Source organism: Dendropsophus ebraccatus, chromosome 11 (assembly GCF_027789765.1).
Source record: "Dendropsophus ebraccatus isolate aDenEbr1 chromosome 11, aDenEbr1.pat, whole genome shotgun sequence".
In the NCBI taxonomy this organism is placed as follows: domain Eukaryota; kingdom Metazoa; phylum Chordata; class Amphibia; order Anura; family Hylidae; genus Dendropsophus; species Dendropsophus ebraccatus.
This window is the reverse complement of record NC_091464.1, coordinates 26,727,505-26,745,104: the sequence shown is the minus strand read 5'-3', so window position 1 is coordinate 26,745,104 and position 17,600 is coordinate 26,727,505. Positions and strand designations below refer to the sequence as shown.

Here is a 17,600-nt window from a genome sequence, read left to right as displayed (position 1 = left end):
AGGAGGGTGGCCGTGTCTCTATAGGAAGGCTCGTGCACCTCCGCTCCTGCCTCTCTCCACTCAAAGAATTGACATGTCAATTCTTTGAGCGGAGAGCAACGGAAACAGAGTTGCGCAAGCCCTCCCATAGAGACACTGTGATACACCGAGGAAAATCAATTTCTGGCTTTGGCTTAAAAGAAAACTGTAAGATAATCTGTTTGTGTAATAGGGCCCTAAGGATTAGGATCTGCTGACAAAGTGAGAAACCAATGATGTCTGAGCATCAAACTCTGCTGAGAAGAGATGGAGCTGGAAGAAGTCATGGCGATGGGGACCAGATGAGAAAGAAAAAGAGGATGTCACCTGTGATTTACTGATATCACTGTGTATTCTGTGTTATACTGGGTGGAACAACTCTGAGCGTGCCGCGGCCACTGCTTAAGTCATACTGGGAGCTATACTTTGACATAGTAAAAAATCTTTAGTTCTTTCCCGTTACATGGCAATTGGTCCATCACACCAAGGAGAGAAAACCTGACTCCCACCCCAGTGCATCTCTATATTGATGACCAGTGAGCTTACCTTACTCTTTTATCCTCCACTTTCTTGAGGTTTTCATCCCGCTTTAGAACAGCTAAAATAGCTTCTTTTTCTTGGTCCAACAAATAGGACAAGTTGAGTATTTCGGAGGATTTAGACATAACGGTAAACAATCTAAAGAGCCGTGATCGGAACTGTCCACATTCAGGTAGAAGAGTTAAGACAAATAGTCACAGATAATATTCTCTTCTGGTCGTATACTGTGCAGGGATGTCCTCTCTGTGCTCTCTAATACCTGTAGAGTTGTTGAAGTTGAGTTGTACTTTATGGCTGCAGATAGATAGGTGAAAAAAAATCTTCATGGTCGTTAAATCTGAAAAAAAAAAGAAGTGAAATATAAATAAATGTCCATAATTCATGAAACCATGTCCATTTGGTAAACAGGGCAATGCTCGATACACTTTAAGGCCATGTTCACACATATAACACTGACCGTTCTGTAAGTACCGGCCAGATGATCTTCACTACTACTTCGGAAGTGTAGGCCCGCATCCGAATTCCCCGCTGCACACAATGGAGTGTTCGGCCGGAGCCGCACGCTCCATTGTGTGAACTGACAGGTTCTCTGTGGCCGCTTTTCTATGTGTATACACTCCGGCAGTGATTCCATAGATAGTAGCACAATGTGTGTTTCATATTAATCATGTCCGTTGTTGCAATTACCATGCTTAATAGGAAACTTCGAGCGGCGGAAACTGTGGCAAGTTATCTGTGTGATTTCCTTAGTGTGCAAGGGCTCAAAAGAAGAATAGGAGAAGAATTCGAGCAGAATTTAAGCTCCATTGACTTGTATAGGATTCTTCTAGTGGAATCCGCCCAAAGAATTGACATGTCTGTGTGGATTCCACATGGAAATTCTGGACGGAAAATTCCTCTGTGTGCACTAATGTGCGGAAATCCAATAGAAACCTACGGGAGCCAAGACTGCTCATTTTTTACATGCAGAATTTCAAGCAGATTGCGCACGCATTTCGACATAGAATCCTCTCCAAATTCTGTGAAAATTGCTCAGTGTGCATATACCCTAAGGGGATTCTTTAAGATTAATAGACCCTACATTATGGTATACTCTAACAAAATGTCAGCTTATCTGTATAATCCTGGGGGGAAAAAAACGTACTATTAGATATGAGTGCTACTATAGCATGCTGAAGTCTGAACGAACTAGAAGGCATTAGGTTTTTAGCTGTTATTTAACCATCTAGATGCTGCTATCAAAACAGCAGCAGAATTTAAATGGCCTTGAGGCATGTCATTGGTGGTGCAGTGGTTTGGATCAGCTCCATACAATACAATCGAGGAGCCAATCCATTGTCAGGGCAGCCTAGAGCCTTTCTTAGGCCTCCCGTCACTGCTTGCCTCTGCTATTGCTACAGCCTGTCTATGGCAGGTTATACTAATAGGGTGCACATCTAACAGATCAATGTAGTAAATAAAAAAATAAAAAAAAAACTAATGTTTTTAAAATTAAATTAAATCCCAACTGTAATAAAAATTCTAACCCTTTCCTTTTCCCCATTTTTTTTTTAAAATGTAAACAAAAAGACCATCACTGAGTGCAGAATTTTCTGAACTATTAAATTATCATACTCCTATTCCCACATGGTAAGCAGCAGAAGTGTAAAAAAAAACTGGAAAAATTTATATATATATATATATATATATATATATATATATATATATATATATATGGTATTGTTGTAATCACACCGACCTGAAGAATATAGATAACGTGTCAATTCTGTCACACAGTAAACAACAAATTTGAAACAAGCGCTCATATGCTTAGTTATATGGAAAAATAAAAGTTATGGCTTTTAAAAAGAAAAAAAGGAAAAATCAAAAGCCCCAAAATGAAAGCTGGCTGCAGAGTTAAAAGTGTAAAGATGGTTTTCCATTACACTTATGTGAGACATGACATGAAGATGATATTTAATAGTGCTGCGAGGTGAAGGCATGCCAAACATAACACCATTGTGTAAACAGCAGCAGGGATTAAACAAGTCTGCGCCCTGCCCCTGCACTGATGGGGTAAGTATTGCTAAGGGTACTCAGGCGGTGCACAGCTGCTACATAACAATCACTGTGCATGTTATTGTTCACTGCATATTTTCAAAACAAAGCAATTGTATCGACCCCCATTAAGGCAAAGCACCTTCTAATAATACAAATTGGAACTTCCCTTTCTGGGATGAATGCTGGGAGGCTGTAACAAGCAATGTTTTCAATGCTATTAAACCAGAGAACTGCACTCTCGCATTAACAACCCCCTTCATTTTCAATGGGAAAAAACAGCTACAAATGTACATCTCAATCCCTGATAAAATTAGTACAAATGTTTTTGTTTAGAATTATTAGAAATATGTGGAAATGGGGTGATGTTGATTCTTATATTTAAATATATATATATATATATATATATATATATATATATATTTTTTTTTTTTTTTTAAATGAATTAAATCCACATTGGATGAGCTTAGGGTGTGTGTACACAGAAAGATTTATCTGACAGATTTTGAAAGCCAAAGCCAGGAATGGATTTGAAAAGATGATAGATCCCAGTCTTTCCTTTATGACCTGATACCTGTGAATAGTCTGATCCTGGTTTTGACTTCATAGATCTGTCAGATAAATCTTTCTGTGTAAACGCACCATTATCCTGATCAATGCAACCCTATTGCAATGCACTGATCAGTTCGACTAGTACTGTTAGTACAGCCTATCTGAGATAAGATGGCCTCCGACTGCCATAGTGAATCACTAGCATCCCATGATGAAGGGGGTGTTGATGGCAACAACGGCCGTACTTTTACGTAGTGTGAACATAGCCTTATACTTACATGTCCAGTCTCCCCCAGTGTCCTGCAGCCTTTACCCTGTGTTTCCTGCTCCACGCTGCTGCCTCTGACACTTTTGGCCCCATATCTGCACTGTACTGGTCAATCACTGGTCGCTAGGCTGTCCCGTCTCGGTCAGTGATTGGCTTAGCGGCCTGTCACTGGAGAGACAGGGACAGTGTCAGAGGCAGCTGCGGAGAGAAGCAAACACAGGAAAAATGCTTTAGGACACCAGGGGAGAATGGGTAAGTATAAATTTAAAATTTTTTCTATGTGAAAGCAAGGGCTGCACAGAAATCTCTAATGATATATTTATAGATATATAGCCCTTACAACATGATCGTAGAGCTGTGCAATAGGCTCAGTAGTAAGCAAGTGCCAATCTAGCGCTGCTTATTGGGACATGTAATATGGCCATTACTAAAGGGGTTATCCAGCGCTACAAAAACATGGCCACTTTTCCCCCTACTGTTGTCTCCAGTTCAGGTGTGGTTTGCAGTTAAGCTCCATTTACTTCAATGGAACTGAGTTTCAAAACCACACCCAAACTGGAGACAACAGTAGGGGGAAAGTGGCCATGTTTTTGTAGCGCTGGATAACCCCTTAATGTCAAGGGAAAGAAGGTTCAGGTGTGTTGGATTTTAACTGCCCAATCCTTTTGTTCTCAGGGAGATAAGCCACAGGCAGAGACTGGCAGAGCCTTAGGGTACTATTACACGGAACGATAATCGTCCGAATTGGCCCGATTCGGCCGATTATCGCTCCATGTAATAAATGCAACGATCAGCCGATGACAACGATCATCGGCTGATCGTTGATATAGGTTAGACCCTATTTTTGTCGGGCGCTGACCGCGCACCGCTACGTGTAATAGCGGTGCGTGACCGGCGACTAACGATATACATTACCCATCCACGTTCCAGGGCTGCTCCTGCCGTCCGCAGCTGACAGGCCACTGTGAAGCTAGAGCGCGCACGGGACCCCGGGAGAAGTGGCCGTCAGGAGCAGCCCTGGAACGTGGATGGGTAATGTATGCCAGTTTAGCAAGGGCTGCAAGGACATCGGTAACGATGTCCTTGCAGCTCTTGTCAAACGATTATCGGGCTGTGTAATAAAGCCAGTAAACGAGCAACGATCTAGCAGATCGGCGCTCGTTTACAGGTATTATCGAGCCCTGCTCGGCCCGTGTAATACCACCCTTAGGGCCCTATTACACCAACAGATTATCTGACAGATTTTTTTTTTTTTTAGCCAAAGCCAGAATTGGACTATAAACAGAGAACAGGTAATAAAGGAAAGACTGAGATTTCTGCTCTTTTTAAATCCATTCCTTGTTTTGGATTAAAAAAAAATCTGTCAGATAATCTGTTGATGTAATAGGGCCCTAAATCTTCCTCTATCTATTCAGAACACATGAATGCTAAGCAAAGCCAAAGCCAAGCACGGATGTGTACGGGAGATAGGAGAAATAGCTGTCACCTGAATGAGAGTTGGGTCAGCAGGTATTTTTTTATATATATATATATATATATATATATATATATATATATATATATATCATTTTTGAACTTTTATGATCAGGCGTTAATGTTTTCATCTTTATGATTGTCATCTACTAGAATCCAGTAGACATCTATGTGATTACATGAATGGTTCCATAAATTTCCATTGAGAGAAATATAGTGTAGCTAGACCAGCTATACCAGAGCCTTAATGAAAGCTGACAGATTCCATTACAAGTCAATAGAATCCATTAGGATCCCTTCAGAAAAGTAACTGAGCTCTCATGAGTCTATATAACACTGATGTGAACAGAGCCATATAACTACATGTCAAACCTAAGGGAGCTGTCAATGGATCCCTGATTCAAAAAATAGAGAACCAAACTAATAACTATTAACATACTATAAATGAACCGCTGAATGCTACGTATGTGACATGATAACAGAACATTTGGCAAATTCTACTACGGCATGTCGTGAATATGTGTTCCTTCTAGAAGAGAGCATGGGAAATCGTTCTACAAGACTGGAAAATGTCAAGTATGCTTAGGAGGTGTGGGTTATTAAAGCAAACAGCCTTTCTAAGGAAAAAAAAAAGTATTACAGCGGCCAGCGGATAAGATGTTTACTCGTATTGTCTAAAACGGCTCACATAGGCTGAGCCAATAATCTTTAAGCAAACAACTTTACACACACTGATATATACTGTATGTATACACCACATGGACACTTACGGCACATATTGTTGTGTGGAGCCATATTACTACGCCTATGAACTACATTGTAGTTCTACTTTCTGAATACTGACGGAGATAAGGCGGTCGGTCGCTAACCATTTGAATAGCTACTTCTGCTCAGTGTTTTCAGAAGGAGGTCTTCACAATGACAGCATGGTTAGACATACCATTGACTCCAGTTTTATGGCTTCAGCAGAGACTGGTTACAAGTGGAGTGCCACAAGGGTCTGTTCTAAGTCCTATTCTTTTGAATATGTTTGTAATTGACATAGGAGAAGTGTGCAATAGGGTGTAAAGACTTCAGAAGAGAAGGATTTAGGGCGAGTGATTGCTGACAGCCTTAAAATGAGTCACCAGTGTAACAGGCGATGAGGAAAGCAAATTGTATGCTGGGCTGTATAGCTAGAGGTATAACCAGTAGGATGAGGGAGATTGTGATCCCGCTGTATAGAGCTCTAGTGACATCACATCTGGAATATTGTGTTCAGTTCTTGATACCCCCCCGAAAAAAAAGGATACAAATAAAATAGAACGGGTCCAAAATCGGGCTACAAAAGGACTAAATAGGGTTCAGGAGGGGAGCGGTTTTAGAAAAAAAAAACTGAACTCAAGAACAAGAGGACACAGTCTAAGGTTAGTGGGGGAGGGGGGAGATGAGAAGTAACATGAGAAAATATTACTTCAGTGAAAGAGTAGTAGATGCTTGGAACAAACTTCCAGCAGATTTGGTTGGTAAATCTACAATAACATAATTTAAACCTGTCTGTGATAAACCTATATCTATGCTAAAATAATAAGAAGTGAAATACTAAAAGGGCAGACTAGATGGACCCAGTGGTCTTTTTTCTACTGACAATCTTCTAGGTTTCTATGTCACACCCTCTTTTCGATGGAGCATATCCCATTATGTAACAAAAATTACGTGTTTAGGTGAAGGGAATACCTCTTTAATGTGACGCTAGAAAATTTTTGGCAAAAATTAAAAGTATGGCAGCACAATTACTAATGCTAATATACTATAAACTACAATACTGCTGTAGAAAACAATGAGGTTCTTAGCATACCATGCTATCAAATAGTGTGTACCTGTACCAACCCTATACCATATACAGGGATAACACTGGGATAACACTTAAATGGGGTTATCCAGCGCTACAAAAACATGGCCACTTTCTTCCAGAGACAGCACAACTCTTGTCTCAAGTTCAGGTGTGGTTTGCAATTAATCTTCATTCACTTTAATAGAAAAGTTTAAAAACCTCACCCAAACTGCAGATAAGAGTTGTGCGGTCTCTGGGAGAAAGTGCAATAGAAGAGCCAGTGGAGCCTCGTTTAAGGGTCTCGAAACAGGACCAGCCAGATATCTCTCCAGGAAGGACCCAGCCAGGTTTTCCCTTGTCATTACATTGACTTTTAGGGCCACTTAATATGGTGGTTTTGGTGGTTTCCGTACAGGAGCCACCCCTTGGCTGGGTCCTTCCCGGAGGGATATTGTATCTTGCTAGTCCTGTGTTTAGAGACTCTTAAATGAGGCTCCACAGGCTCTTTTTTTTGCATGTTTCCCAGGGAGCAATGCACCTAGGATTTCACTGCATTGAGCGCTTTAACTGGCAGCTTCATCATTTAGCTGGAGTCCTTGAGATCAGTGATCTGTTTCTCTGGAAGAAAGTGGCCATGATAGATAATCCCTTTAAGCTACGTTGCTATGATGCAAAATACTGACCCAAAATATTGTCATGTGAAAGTGGACTTACGTAGGAATATAACAGGGTAATGACTGCTTCTTTACCTAAGCAGGCACATATATCACCCAAACCTTCACACAGAACTGTATCCTTATCGGCTAAAACCAAATCAGTGACTATAAATAGACGATTATTCATGTGAGTCACCGACTGGCCCATAAGTATAATACACCAGAGAGAATAATAGTCACAATAGACGCCAACTGTCCGTGTAGGATATTCATTGTTGTCAAGCTTATAGGATTACCTATAAATGTAAAACTCAGCTAGGGAGGGCGCATTGACAGGTCCCCAAGCTGCGGGGCCCATGATATGGATCAGCAGGCTGTATGAGCCATGTTTTGTAGTTAGTATATTCTGCACATATTCTTAAACTATCTATAATCTAATAGTATATGTCACATAGAAATGTTAGTAAATAGTATAGTGTCATCCACCTAATTTTATTTAGTGTCACAAAAAGTTTTATTATTTACATCCAGAAACTGAAAGTAAAATATACCACCAGTTTGTGAACTTGGACTTAACCTACATAGAACGTTCTCTAAAGGGCATGTGTCACCTACATTTTCTTAGATAGATATGGAAGTATGCTCTTTTATTCCTATCAGTTTCTATTTCCTAACTGTAATTTTTTTTATTTCACTTCTTGCACATAGTTATGGGGGCTGCCATCTTGCCTGAGCTGTTTTTAACAGCATTTAGAGACATGCTTTACAGCAAGACCCATGGACATAGACGACAATAGACAGACCCTGTTCCCTTGAGAAGAATGTAAAACATTACTGAGCACGTTCTGTGACCTTTAACGAGGTCATTCCACGGGGAGCTGCTATTGTCTCTTCTACTGGTATCATATGTCGCTGCAATGCTGTACAGATCACTTTACAGCAGTCTCCTCTTATCACTACGGACAGAGCATGAAGTCTCAGCTTAGTTTTAGTGGTGAGAATGAAAACTGCAAGATCTCAGGATTATTTTATAATATAGATAGAAAAATGGAAAATTTGAAAAAATATCGCCAAGAAATCTTAAAAAATATGTTCAACATAAAAACATAATTTAAACAATAAATTATTTTGTGATTAGACGTTCCCTTTAAATTCAATCAGTGATTGCTTCTGTGAGGTTTTTCATCAGCTCTATGGAGAAACATAAGAACGCCATGTTTCCACATCACACGGCTCCTAGTTCCAATGTAAAGTGATTCAATCAATGACCCAAGAATTCATTATAATGTCCAGGACGAGCCTGGGGGACATCAACCATGTCAGGAATAAATTGACAATGCAATAAAAACCTGATTGTAGGTTTATCTAACAGCCTGCTGGGCTAAATTATAACTAGTCAGGGGCCATACCAATATATGCCTACTGGTAATGGCAAAACGTTACAAAATGTTATCAATTATTCACTTTAAGGGTTTCTAGAAAGTTCCAATTACAATAAGCCCATAAGGCAAAGCAGTCAATGGCACAGCAAATGAGGGATATAAAAATCAGCTGGTACCCATGTCACGCCAGCACAGGCTGACGAATGCTATCGAAATCCAATCATACTTGTTTGATTCAGATATGGAGGAAATGAAGTGGAAAAACAGGTTGAACAATGACTCATTGCTTCAATGTCTACAACTATTATGTTTCAGTAAGTGCAAAGAAAAAAACAGTATAGAGACGTTGGAGGGAAAACTAGATTCCTGTTACCATTCTATACATTACAGATAGGAAATTAAAGTAAGTATGTAATTGGTTGTCACTGGCAACCTGCGCTCTAACTTCCATAGAGGAACAAGAAGGAAAAAAGACCAGCAGTGCTGGACTGGCCCACCGGAAGACGGGAGAATCCTCCGGTGGGCCCCCAGCTTTAGAACCTGCACAAACACTGACTGACATGTTGTTTCTCACTGGTTCTTCACTGGTGGGTCTCCAGGATCATTTCCTCTGGTGGGCCCCAGATACCCCAGTCTGACACTGAAGACCAGGGATTTTTACTAATAGATTTCCAGTAACAAAATATTACTGTGAAACTACCTGTAAAATCTGGTATGCGTCTAGATACTTTCAACTGGGTTACAGAAGACCTTGAAATAATGCAATGCACACAATATACAGTATATGTCCACAGAAAGCAATGAGATTGTTGTTTTAGGTTAAGTTCACACATTGGCTATGTTCACACAACGTTTTTTCCTTCTATTTTTGGAAAGAAAAAATGAAGTCTGGCTGTTTGACTGCCTGTCAGTGCAACGACGGCTGCTCGTACATTATTCTAGTTCAGGTGGACCGATTGGCCTTTGGATGTGTCTTTAATTGAAAAGTCCATTGAATTTAATAGTAAAGACGGTGAAAGAACGGTGAAAAAAGAAAAACTACATGTAAAGAGCTATAAAATAACATCTGGTGTTTGCAAAAGACGCCCGAAAATAATTGACATAATCAACATTTTGACGTCCGTGCAGACAGCTTCTGTTATTTTATATACTGTGTGCGTTGGATGTCCGTCATCCCATTGACTTTAATGCATTGCACAGGAAGATTTTCACAGTTTGTGTTTGGTTGAAAAATACTTAAAAAAAAAAAATACTATTAGACAGGCCAATGATGGCCCAATCCATAATGTGAATGAGTGCCCATCTGCTAAAGGCACTCGTATACTGAGCCTATTACAAGGCTTGATAATCCTATGGCAAGGACAGCATGGACATCATTAGCGATGTCCATGCAGCCCTTGCCCTAAACTGTTAATACATTACCTCTCCATGCTCCCAGTCCTCTTTTGCCCCCTGCTTGCTTCCTGGCGCTAAGGGGCCTATTACATGGAGTAAGGGCCCTTTACATGGAGCCATAATCTGCTAAATCAGGCCGATTATCGCTCCGTGTAATAGAGACAATGATGGCTAATGACTGAATAAACTGTCGATTGATTACCTCTCCACACTTCCAGTCTTCTCCTGCCTTCTGCTTCCTTCTTGGTGCCACAAAAGTATCTTTAGATAAGTCTCTGAGCTGACAGACCACTCAGTCAATCATTGGCCAGGACCGCCACGTGATTGGCTGCAAGACCGGGAGCGTGGAGAGGTAAGGTATCAACAGTTTATTCAATCATTAGCCATCAGCTGTGCATGGTAACGTGTAATAGCAATGTGTGGTCAGCTGCCAGTGATTTTGGTTTCAGCCCATTTGAAAAGATCAGCCGACGATCGTTGTCTCTACTAGACGGAGCGATAATCGGCCTGATTCGGCCGATTATGGCTCCATGTATTAGGGCATTTAGCCTTGCCGTGGGAGGCAACATAAGTGGCTGCAGGATGACTAAGCTCTTAGCGTCCCTTGTATCACAAGTGAATAATTTACTGTAGTTAAATAATAGTACTACATGAGGCCATGTTCACATAGCGTAAGACACCAGCCGGGTCACAGAATGGCCGGTGTCAGAGAAGATCATCCCGGCATGTACTGCAGTACCGGTCGGATGATCTTAAAGGGAACCTGTCACCCCCGTGCCGGGGTGACAGGCTCCCGACCCCCCGTTAGAGCCCCCTATACTCACCTAATCCCACCGGGTCCCGCTTCTGGAGGTGGTCGGGTGACGGAGATCTCAGCCGCTGTAGCCCGGCGCGCGCGCTGAGAGATGAGTCCAACACCCATAGAGAATGACAGGAGAGTCCAGCGCTCCGTCATTCTCTATGAGCGATGGACTCATCTCTCAGCGCGCGCGCCGGGCTGCAGCGGCTGAGATCTCCGTCACCCGACCACCTCCAGAAGCCGGACCCGGGGGGATTAGGTAAGTATATGGGGCTCTAACGGGGGGTCGGGAGCCTGTCACCCCGGCACGGGGAGTGACAGGTTCCCTTTAACCGCCGCTGAATTCAGATGTGGGCACATCCGTGCGCTCCCGCATCCGAATTTCCCACTGCTCACAATGGAGCATGCGGCCGGAGCCGCACACTCCATTGTGTGAACTGACAGGGTTTTCTGTGGCTGCTATTCAGTGAATAGCAGCCGCAGAAAACTGACATGTCAGTTTCTTGCGGCGCCGCTAGGTATTCCGACCGGAGTGTATACTATGTGTATACACTCTGGCCAGGATTCTATGCTTTCACAAACAACGGCTGTTGCAACGGCTGTGATTTCTACAACACATGTGTTGTGTGAATATTGTCTAAACAATATAGCATTGTAGACATATCTGCATATACACATAACAAAAACATAGCAATACATTGTTAATTAGATTGCCTACATCATAGCATGGTTTGTGGTCACAGCCGTCTCCTTTACAATCATAGCATGGAAGGCAATTTCCTCATTATATTTCCAGCCTGCCATCTCTGACAATAATGAAGTAGTAATGACTGACCTAACAGTGATAGCATACACCGCATACAGTGAGGGAGAAGGTCAAAACCTTTATAATCCTCATCTCACTGTAATTAACATATTAAAACCCAATGAGCTAAATTATACAATAAATTACTGAAGATCGTAGGATGTTACATATGGAAGGCTACAAACTGACTCTTATATATCCCAAAGTATGGGAGGAGTTCTACAATGCTAACAAATAGGAATCAGTTAAAGCTGATTATAATCCCTTCCTGTCACAGCAATTTTTGTCATGACAATTTAAAGGAGAAGTCGGGGAATTTTGAAATCAGGCAGCCGGCAGGAAGGAATTTGATAACAAGTATGAACTTACCTCTCCCCGTGCCTGCGGTGAGCCGTGGGACTGGCCTCGAGACCCTGTCAGGCTCCAGGATCTCTGGTGCTTAGCCAGTAACTGGAGCAGGACTGGGTGAGCCATCAACCAGGACATCATCCAGCCGATCCAGGACAGGACATCATCAACCAAGGCCGATCCAGCCGCTCACTGCGCGCACGGGGAGAGGTAAGTGCCTACACATTGGCCCTGGATTTTCAAAATCCCCAGACGTTTCCTTTAAGAACCATCTAAGAGCTTATTGGATGCAGGTGAGCTGCAGTTTTTATTGGTACCAATTGAGGGTACATATGACTTTTTGATATTTTTTTTTTATCTGTATTTTTAGGGATACCTTACTCATTATGCTGTTTAAAGGATGTTATATTTTAATAATCTGGACATTTTCAAATGTGACAATGGCAATCGGTTCTATATGAAACTTTTTTGAATTTTATTATGATTTTATTTATGAATATTTTTACATGATTATTTTTATTTTATTTGACCTTTTTAATTATACATATAGTCCTCCTAAGGGACTTGTATAAGCAATCACTTGATTTACTTGTACAGTAGTCTGCAATAATAACATATTGCGACATGTGTGCTCTATTAATAGATGGCCTATCCAAAAAATAAAAAAAATAAAAAATACCCCCACAACCCCGCATATCAGGCTGCATAACAAAAGAAACTATAAAGCGTTTGCTGTTTTGTTTAGTTTTTTTTTTTTCACTTAAAGCGTACCTGTCAATATGATTCCTTGTAACGCCCGGAGTAGTGGATCCACTGGACCGGCACCAGCGATGGCACAAACCTCACCAGGGAGCGGAGTCTAAGGGGCCGCTGGTTTTCACCAGAGCCCGCCGCAAGGCGGGATGGACTTACTGCGGCAGGCGACCCCCAGGTCGCTACCCCTGGCTTGGTTGCTGGTGTCGGCAGGCGAGGCGTGGCAGGAGATGGCACAGGCAATAGTCTGCAGATGAGAGAGCACGTGACAGGCTGGACACGGGAACGGGTGGAGTGACAGGGGAACAGGAACCAGGAACAGGGACTTGGGACCAGGTAACGGACAGGACTCAGGAACAGGGACTTGGGACCAGGTAACGGACAGGACACAGGAACAACAGGGAGCTGGGCCAACCGCTATGGGAAGCATGTAGAGGCTCCAACACAAGGGACAGGGCATGCTGGGATTTATAGGGGAGTGATTGGTGCAACTAACCAATTAGGGACGCACTGCCCCTTTAAATCTGAGACAGCCGGCGCGCGCGCGCCCTAGGAGGCGGGGACGCGCGCGCCGGCCGGCACAGCGGGAGACAGGAGCGTGGAGAGGTGAGGCGCCCCCCGGGGCCGAGGTGATAGCAGCGCCGGGTCCCCGACTATGGACACCGGCTGCTGCATGGGGCAGGAAGCGGTCGCGGCGGCGGCCCGGAACGCGGGACGCCGCCGCGGCTGTGACAGTACCCCCCCCCTTTGGCCTCCCCCTCTTTCTTGCCTGCAGATGGCACAGGAAGCCACAAAGTCTTTGACATCTTGAAACAAACTGGACCACCAGTAGTGGCGAGAGATCCGTTGGCCGGTCTTACGGACTCCAGGGTGCCCGGCCTCCAACGAGGAATGACCCCACTTCAGAATACCTCTTCGAAGCGCAGGGTGAACATGAGTCTTTCCGGGGGGTACTCTCCGAAGCGAGGAGGTGACGACTGGTGCTAGGCGATCAGGCGGTAAAACATGGCAAGGGACTGTGGGTCTGTGGACGAGGACCTTCTGTAAGTTCTCCCGGTGGTGAGAGGACCCGACCTTAGTCTTGGGTACGGAGAGAGGGTACACCTCGGCAGAGAAGGCATCCGCCGAGTCTTGGTCTTCTGCCGGTAGGTCGGATAGAGGCTTGGCTGGGACAGGAAACGACATAGTACACTTGGTCTGAGGTGACCTGAGACACTGGTTGGAACAGTCCTGACCCCAACTGAGAATCTCCCCGGTTCTCCAGTCCAGTTGAGGGGCATGTTCTTGCAGCCACGGGAGTCCCAGGAGGACCGCGAGGGAAGAATGGGGCAGGACGTAGAAGGATATCTTTTCTTGATGTAAAGGACCCACCTGGAGGACTAAAGGTGCGGTCTGGTAGTACACACGGTCGGTAAGAATTTCGCCTGTGACCGAGGAGATAGTCAGGGGCCTGGCTAGTCGGGTCACGGGTAGCCGCCATCTTTGGACCAATGTTGCCGCAATAAAACTGCCTGCTGACCCAGAATCGAGGAAGGCAGTAGTCTGATGATTTCGTCCTGAGAGAGTCCGGATGGAAACTGGCATAGACAGACTTGGAATGGTGGCATTCACACCTAGGGACACCTGTCCCACCGGACCTAGGTGCGAGCATTTTCCGGATGTTTGGGGACGTAGGGGACATCCCAGCCGGAAGTGATCGGAACCCCCGCAATAGAGACAGAGATTCTGCTCCAGGCGCCGGATTCTTTCATCAGGCGTCAGGTGAGCCCGTTCCACCTGCATAGGAATCTCAGGAGAGGGTTGGGACATCGAAAGGTCAGGATTCTGGAAAACCGGCGCCAGCTGGGGATGGCGACGGGAACGGGTTAGTAAATGTTCATGCCGAACCTCCTCCTCCCTCTCCGAAAAACGAGTATCAACTCGGGTGGCCAGTAGAATGAGTTCGTTCAGGGAGGTAGGCAGGTCTCGGGCAGCGAGCACGTCTCTCACACGACTAGACAGGCCCTTCTTGAAGGTGGCCAATAGGGCGGCCTCGTTCCAGTCCAATTCGGCTGCCAGGGTGCGGAACTGGATGGCGTAGTCACCAACAGAGGAGCTGCCTTGAGAGAGGTTGAGGAGAGCAGTCTCGGCTGAAGAAGCACGGGCAGGTTCCTCAAAGACGGAGCGAAACTCGAATAGGAAGGCCCGGAGATTGGCAGCAACTGGATCATCACGGTCCCACAGTGGCGTGGCCCAGGCCAGGGCTCTACCCTCTAATAGGCTGATGATGAAAGCCACTTTAGAGCGCTCGGTGGAAAACTGACTACTCAAAAGTTCAATGTGCATGGTGCACTGAGTCAAGAATCCTCTGCACAACTTAGAGTCCCCAGAGTACTTGCTTGGGAGGGCCAGTCGGAGTGAAGAAGAAGCGTCAGGAGGTGGTGTGCACTGGGCAGTAGTCTGCTGCTGTAAGGCGGCAGTGAGTTGCTGGATCTGCTGTGACTGTTTCTGGATTTGTTGCGCCTGCTGAGTGACCACTCTGGCGACGTCACGGAGATCGGGCACCTCGCCGGGATCCATGGTTGGAGCCTACTGTAACGCCCGGAGTAGTGGATCCACTGGACCGGCACCAGCGATGGCACAAACCTCACCAGGGAGCGGAGTCTAAGGGGCCGCTGGTTTTCACCAGAGCCCGCCGCAAGGCGGGATGGACTTGCTGCGGCAGGCGACCCCCAGGTCGCTACCCCTGGCTTGGTTGCTGGTGTCGGCAGGCGAGGCGTGGCAGGAGATGGCACAGGCAATAGTCTGCAGATGAGAGAGCACGTGACAGGCTGGACACGGGAACGGGTGGAGTGACAGGGGAACAGGAACCAGGAACAGGGACTTGGGACCAGGTAACGGACAGGACTCAGGAACAGGGACTTGGGACCAGGTAACGGACAGGACACAGGAACAACAGGGAGCTGGGCCAACCGCTATGGGAAGCATGTAGAGGCTCCAACACAAGGGACAGGGCATGCTGGGATTTATAGGGGAGTGATTGGTGCAACTAACCAATTAGGGACGCACTGCCCCTTTAAATCTGAGACAGCCGGCGCGCGCGCGCCCTAGGAGGCGGGGACGCGCGCGCCGGCCGGCACAGCGGGAGACAGGAGCGTGGAGAGGTGAGGCGCCCCCCGGGGCCGAGGTGATAGCAGCGCCGGGTCCCCGACTATGGACACCGGCTGCTGCATGGGGCAGGAAGCGGTCGCGGCGGCGGCCCGGAACGCGGGACGCCGCCGCGGCTGTGACAGTACCCCCCCCCTTTGGCCTCCCCCTCTTTCTTGCCTGCAGATGGCACAGGAAGCCACAAAGTCTTTGACATCTTGAAACAAACTGGACCACCAGTAGTGGCGAGAGATCCGTTGGCCGGTCTTACGGACTCCAGGGTGCCCGGCCTCCAACGAGGAATGACCCCACTTCAGAATACCTCTTCGAAGCGCAGGGTGAACATGAGTCTTTCCGGGGGGTACTCTCCGAAGCGAGGAGGTGACGACTGGTGCTAGGCGATCAGGCGGTAAAACATGGCAAGGGACTGTGGGTCTGTGGACGAGGACCTTCTGTAAGTTCTCCCGGTGGTGAGAGGACCCGACCTTAGTCTTGGGTACGGAGAGAGGGTACACCTCGGCAGAGAAGGCATCCGCCGAGTCTTGGTCTTCTGCCGGTAGGTCGGATAGAGGCTTGGCTGGGACAGGAAACGACATAGTACACTTGGTCTGAGGTGACCTGAGACACTGGTTGGAACAGTCCTGACCCCAACTGAGAATCTCCCCGGTTCTCCAGTCCAGTTGAGGGGCATGTTCTTGCAGCCACGGGAGTCCCAGGAGGACCGCGAGGGAAGAATGGGGCAGGACGTAGAAGGATATCTTTTCTTGATGTAAAGGACCCACCTGGAGGACTAAAGGTGCGGTCTGGTAGTACACACGGTCGGTAAGAATTTCGCCTGTGACCGAGGAGATAGTCAGGGGCCTGGCTAGTCGGGTCACGGGTAGCCGCCATCTTTGGACCAATGTTGCCGCAATAAAACTGCCTGCTGACCCAGAATCGAGGAAGGCAGTAGTCTGATGATTTCGTCCTGAGAGAGTCCGGATGGAAACTGGCATAGACAGACTTGGAATGGTGGCATTCACACCTAGGGACACCTGTCCCACCGGACCTAGGTGCGAGCATTTTCCGGATGTTTGGGGACGTAGGGGACATCCCAGCCGGAAGTGATCGGAACCCCCGCAATAGAGACAGAGATTCTGCTCCAGGCGCCGGATTCTTTCATCAGGCGTCAGGTGAGCCCGTTCCACCTGCATAGGAATCTCAGGAGAGGGTTGGGACATCGAAAGGTCAGGATTCTGGAAAACCGGCGCCAACTGGGGATGGCGACGGGAACGGGTTAGTAAATGTTCATGCCGAACCTCCTCCTCCCTCTCCGAAAAACGAGTATCAACTCGGGTGGCCAGTAGAATGAGTTCGTTCAGGGAGGTAGGCAGGTCTCGGGCAGCGAGCACGTCTCTCACACGACTAGACAGGCCCTTCTTGAAGGTGGCCAATAGGGCGGCCTCGTTCCAGTCCAATTCGGCTGCCAGGGTGCGGAACTGGATGGCGTAGTCACCAACAGAGGAGCTGCCTTGAGAGAGGTTGAGGAGAGCAGTCTCGGCTGAAGAAGCACGGGCAGGTTCCTCAAAGATGGAGCGAAACTCGAATAGGAAGGCCCGGAGATTGGCAGCAACTGGATCATCACGGTCCCACAGT

General features: G+C 46.1%; 1 protein-coding gene across 4 annotated transcripts in view; it reads right to left on the bottom strand.

Annotated features, from left to right (window-relative positions):
- SYTL5 (synaptotagmin like 5) overlaps window positions 1-17,600 on the bottom strand; it is a 159,590-nt gene that overhangs the window by 75,291 nt on the left and 66,699 nt on the right. For all 4 annotated transcript variants that reach the window (XM_069945560.1, XM_069945559.1, XM_069945562.1 and 1 more), the window contains one exon: window positions 565-895. In XM_069945560.1, coding sequence (XP_069801661.1) covers window positions 565-683 — 119 coding nt within the window. In that variant the 5' untranslated portion in view covers window positions 684-895. The remainder of the gene's footprint in view (window positions 1-564; window positions 896-17,600) is intronic.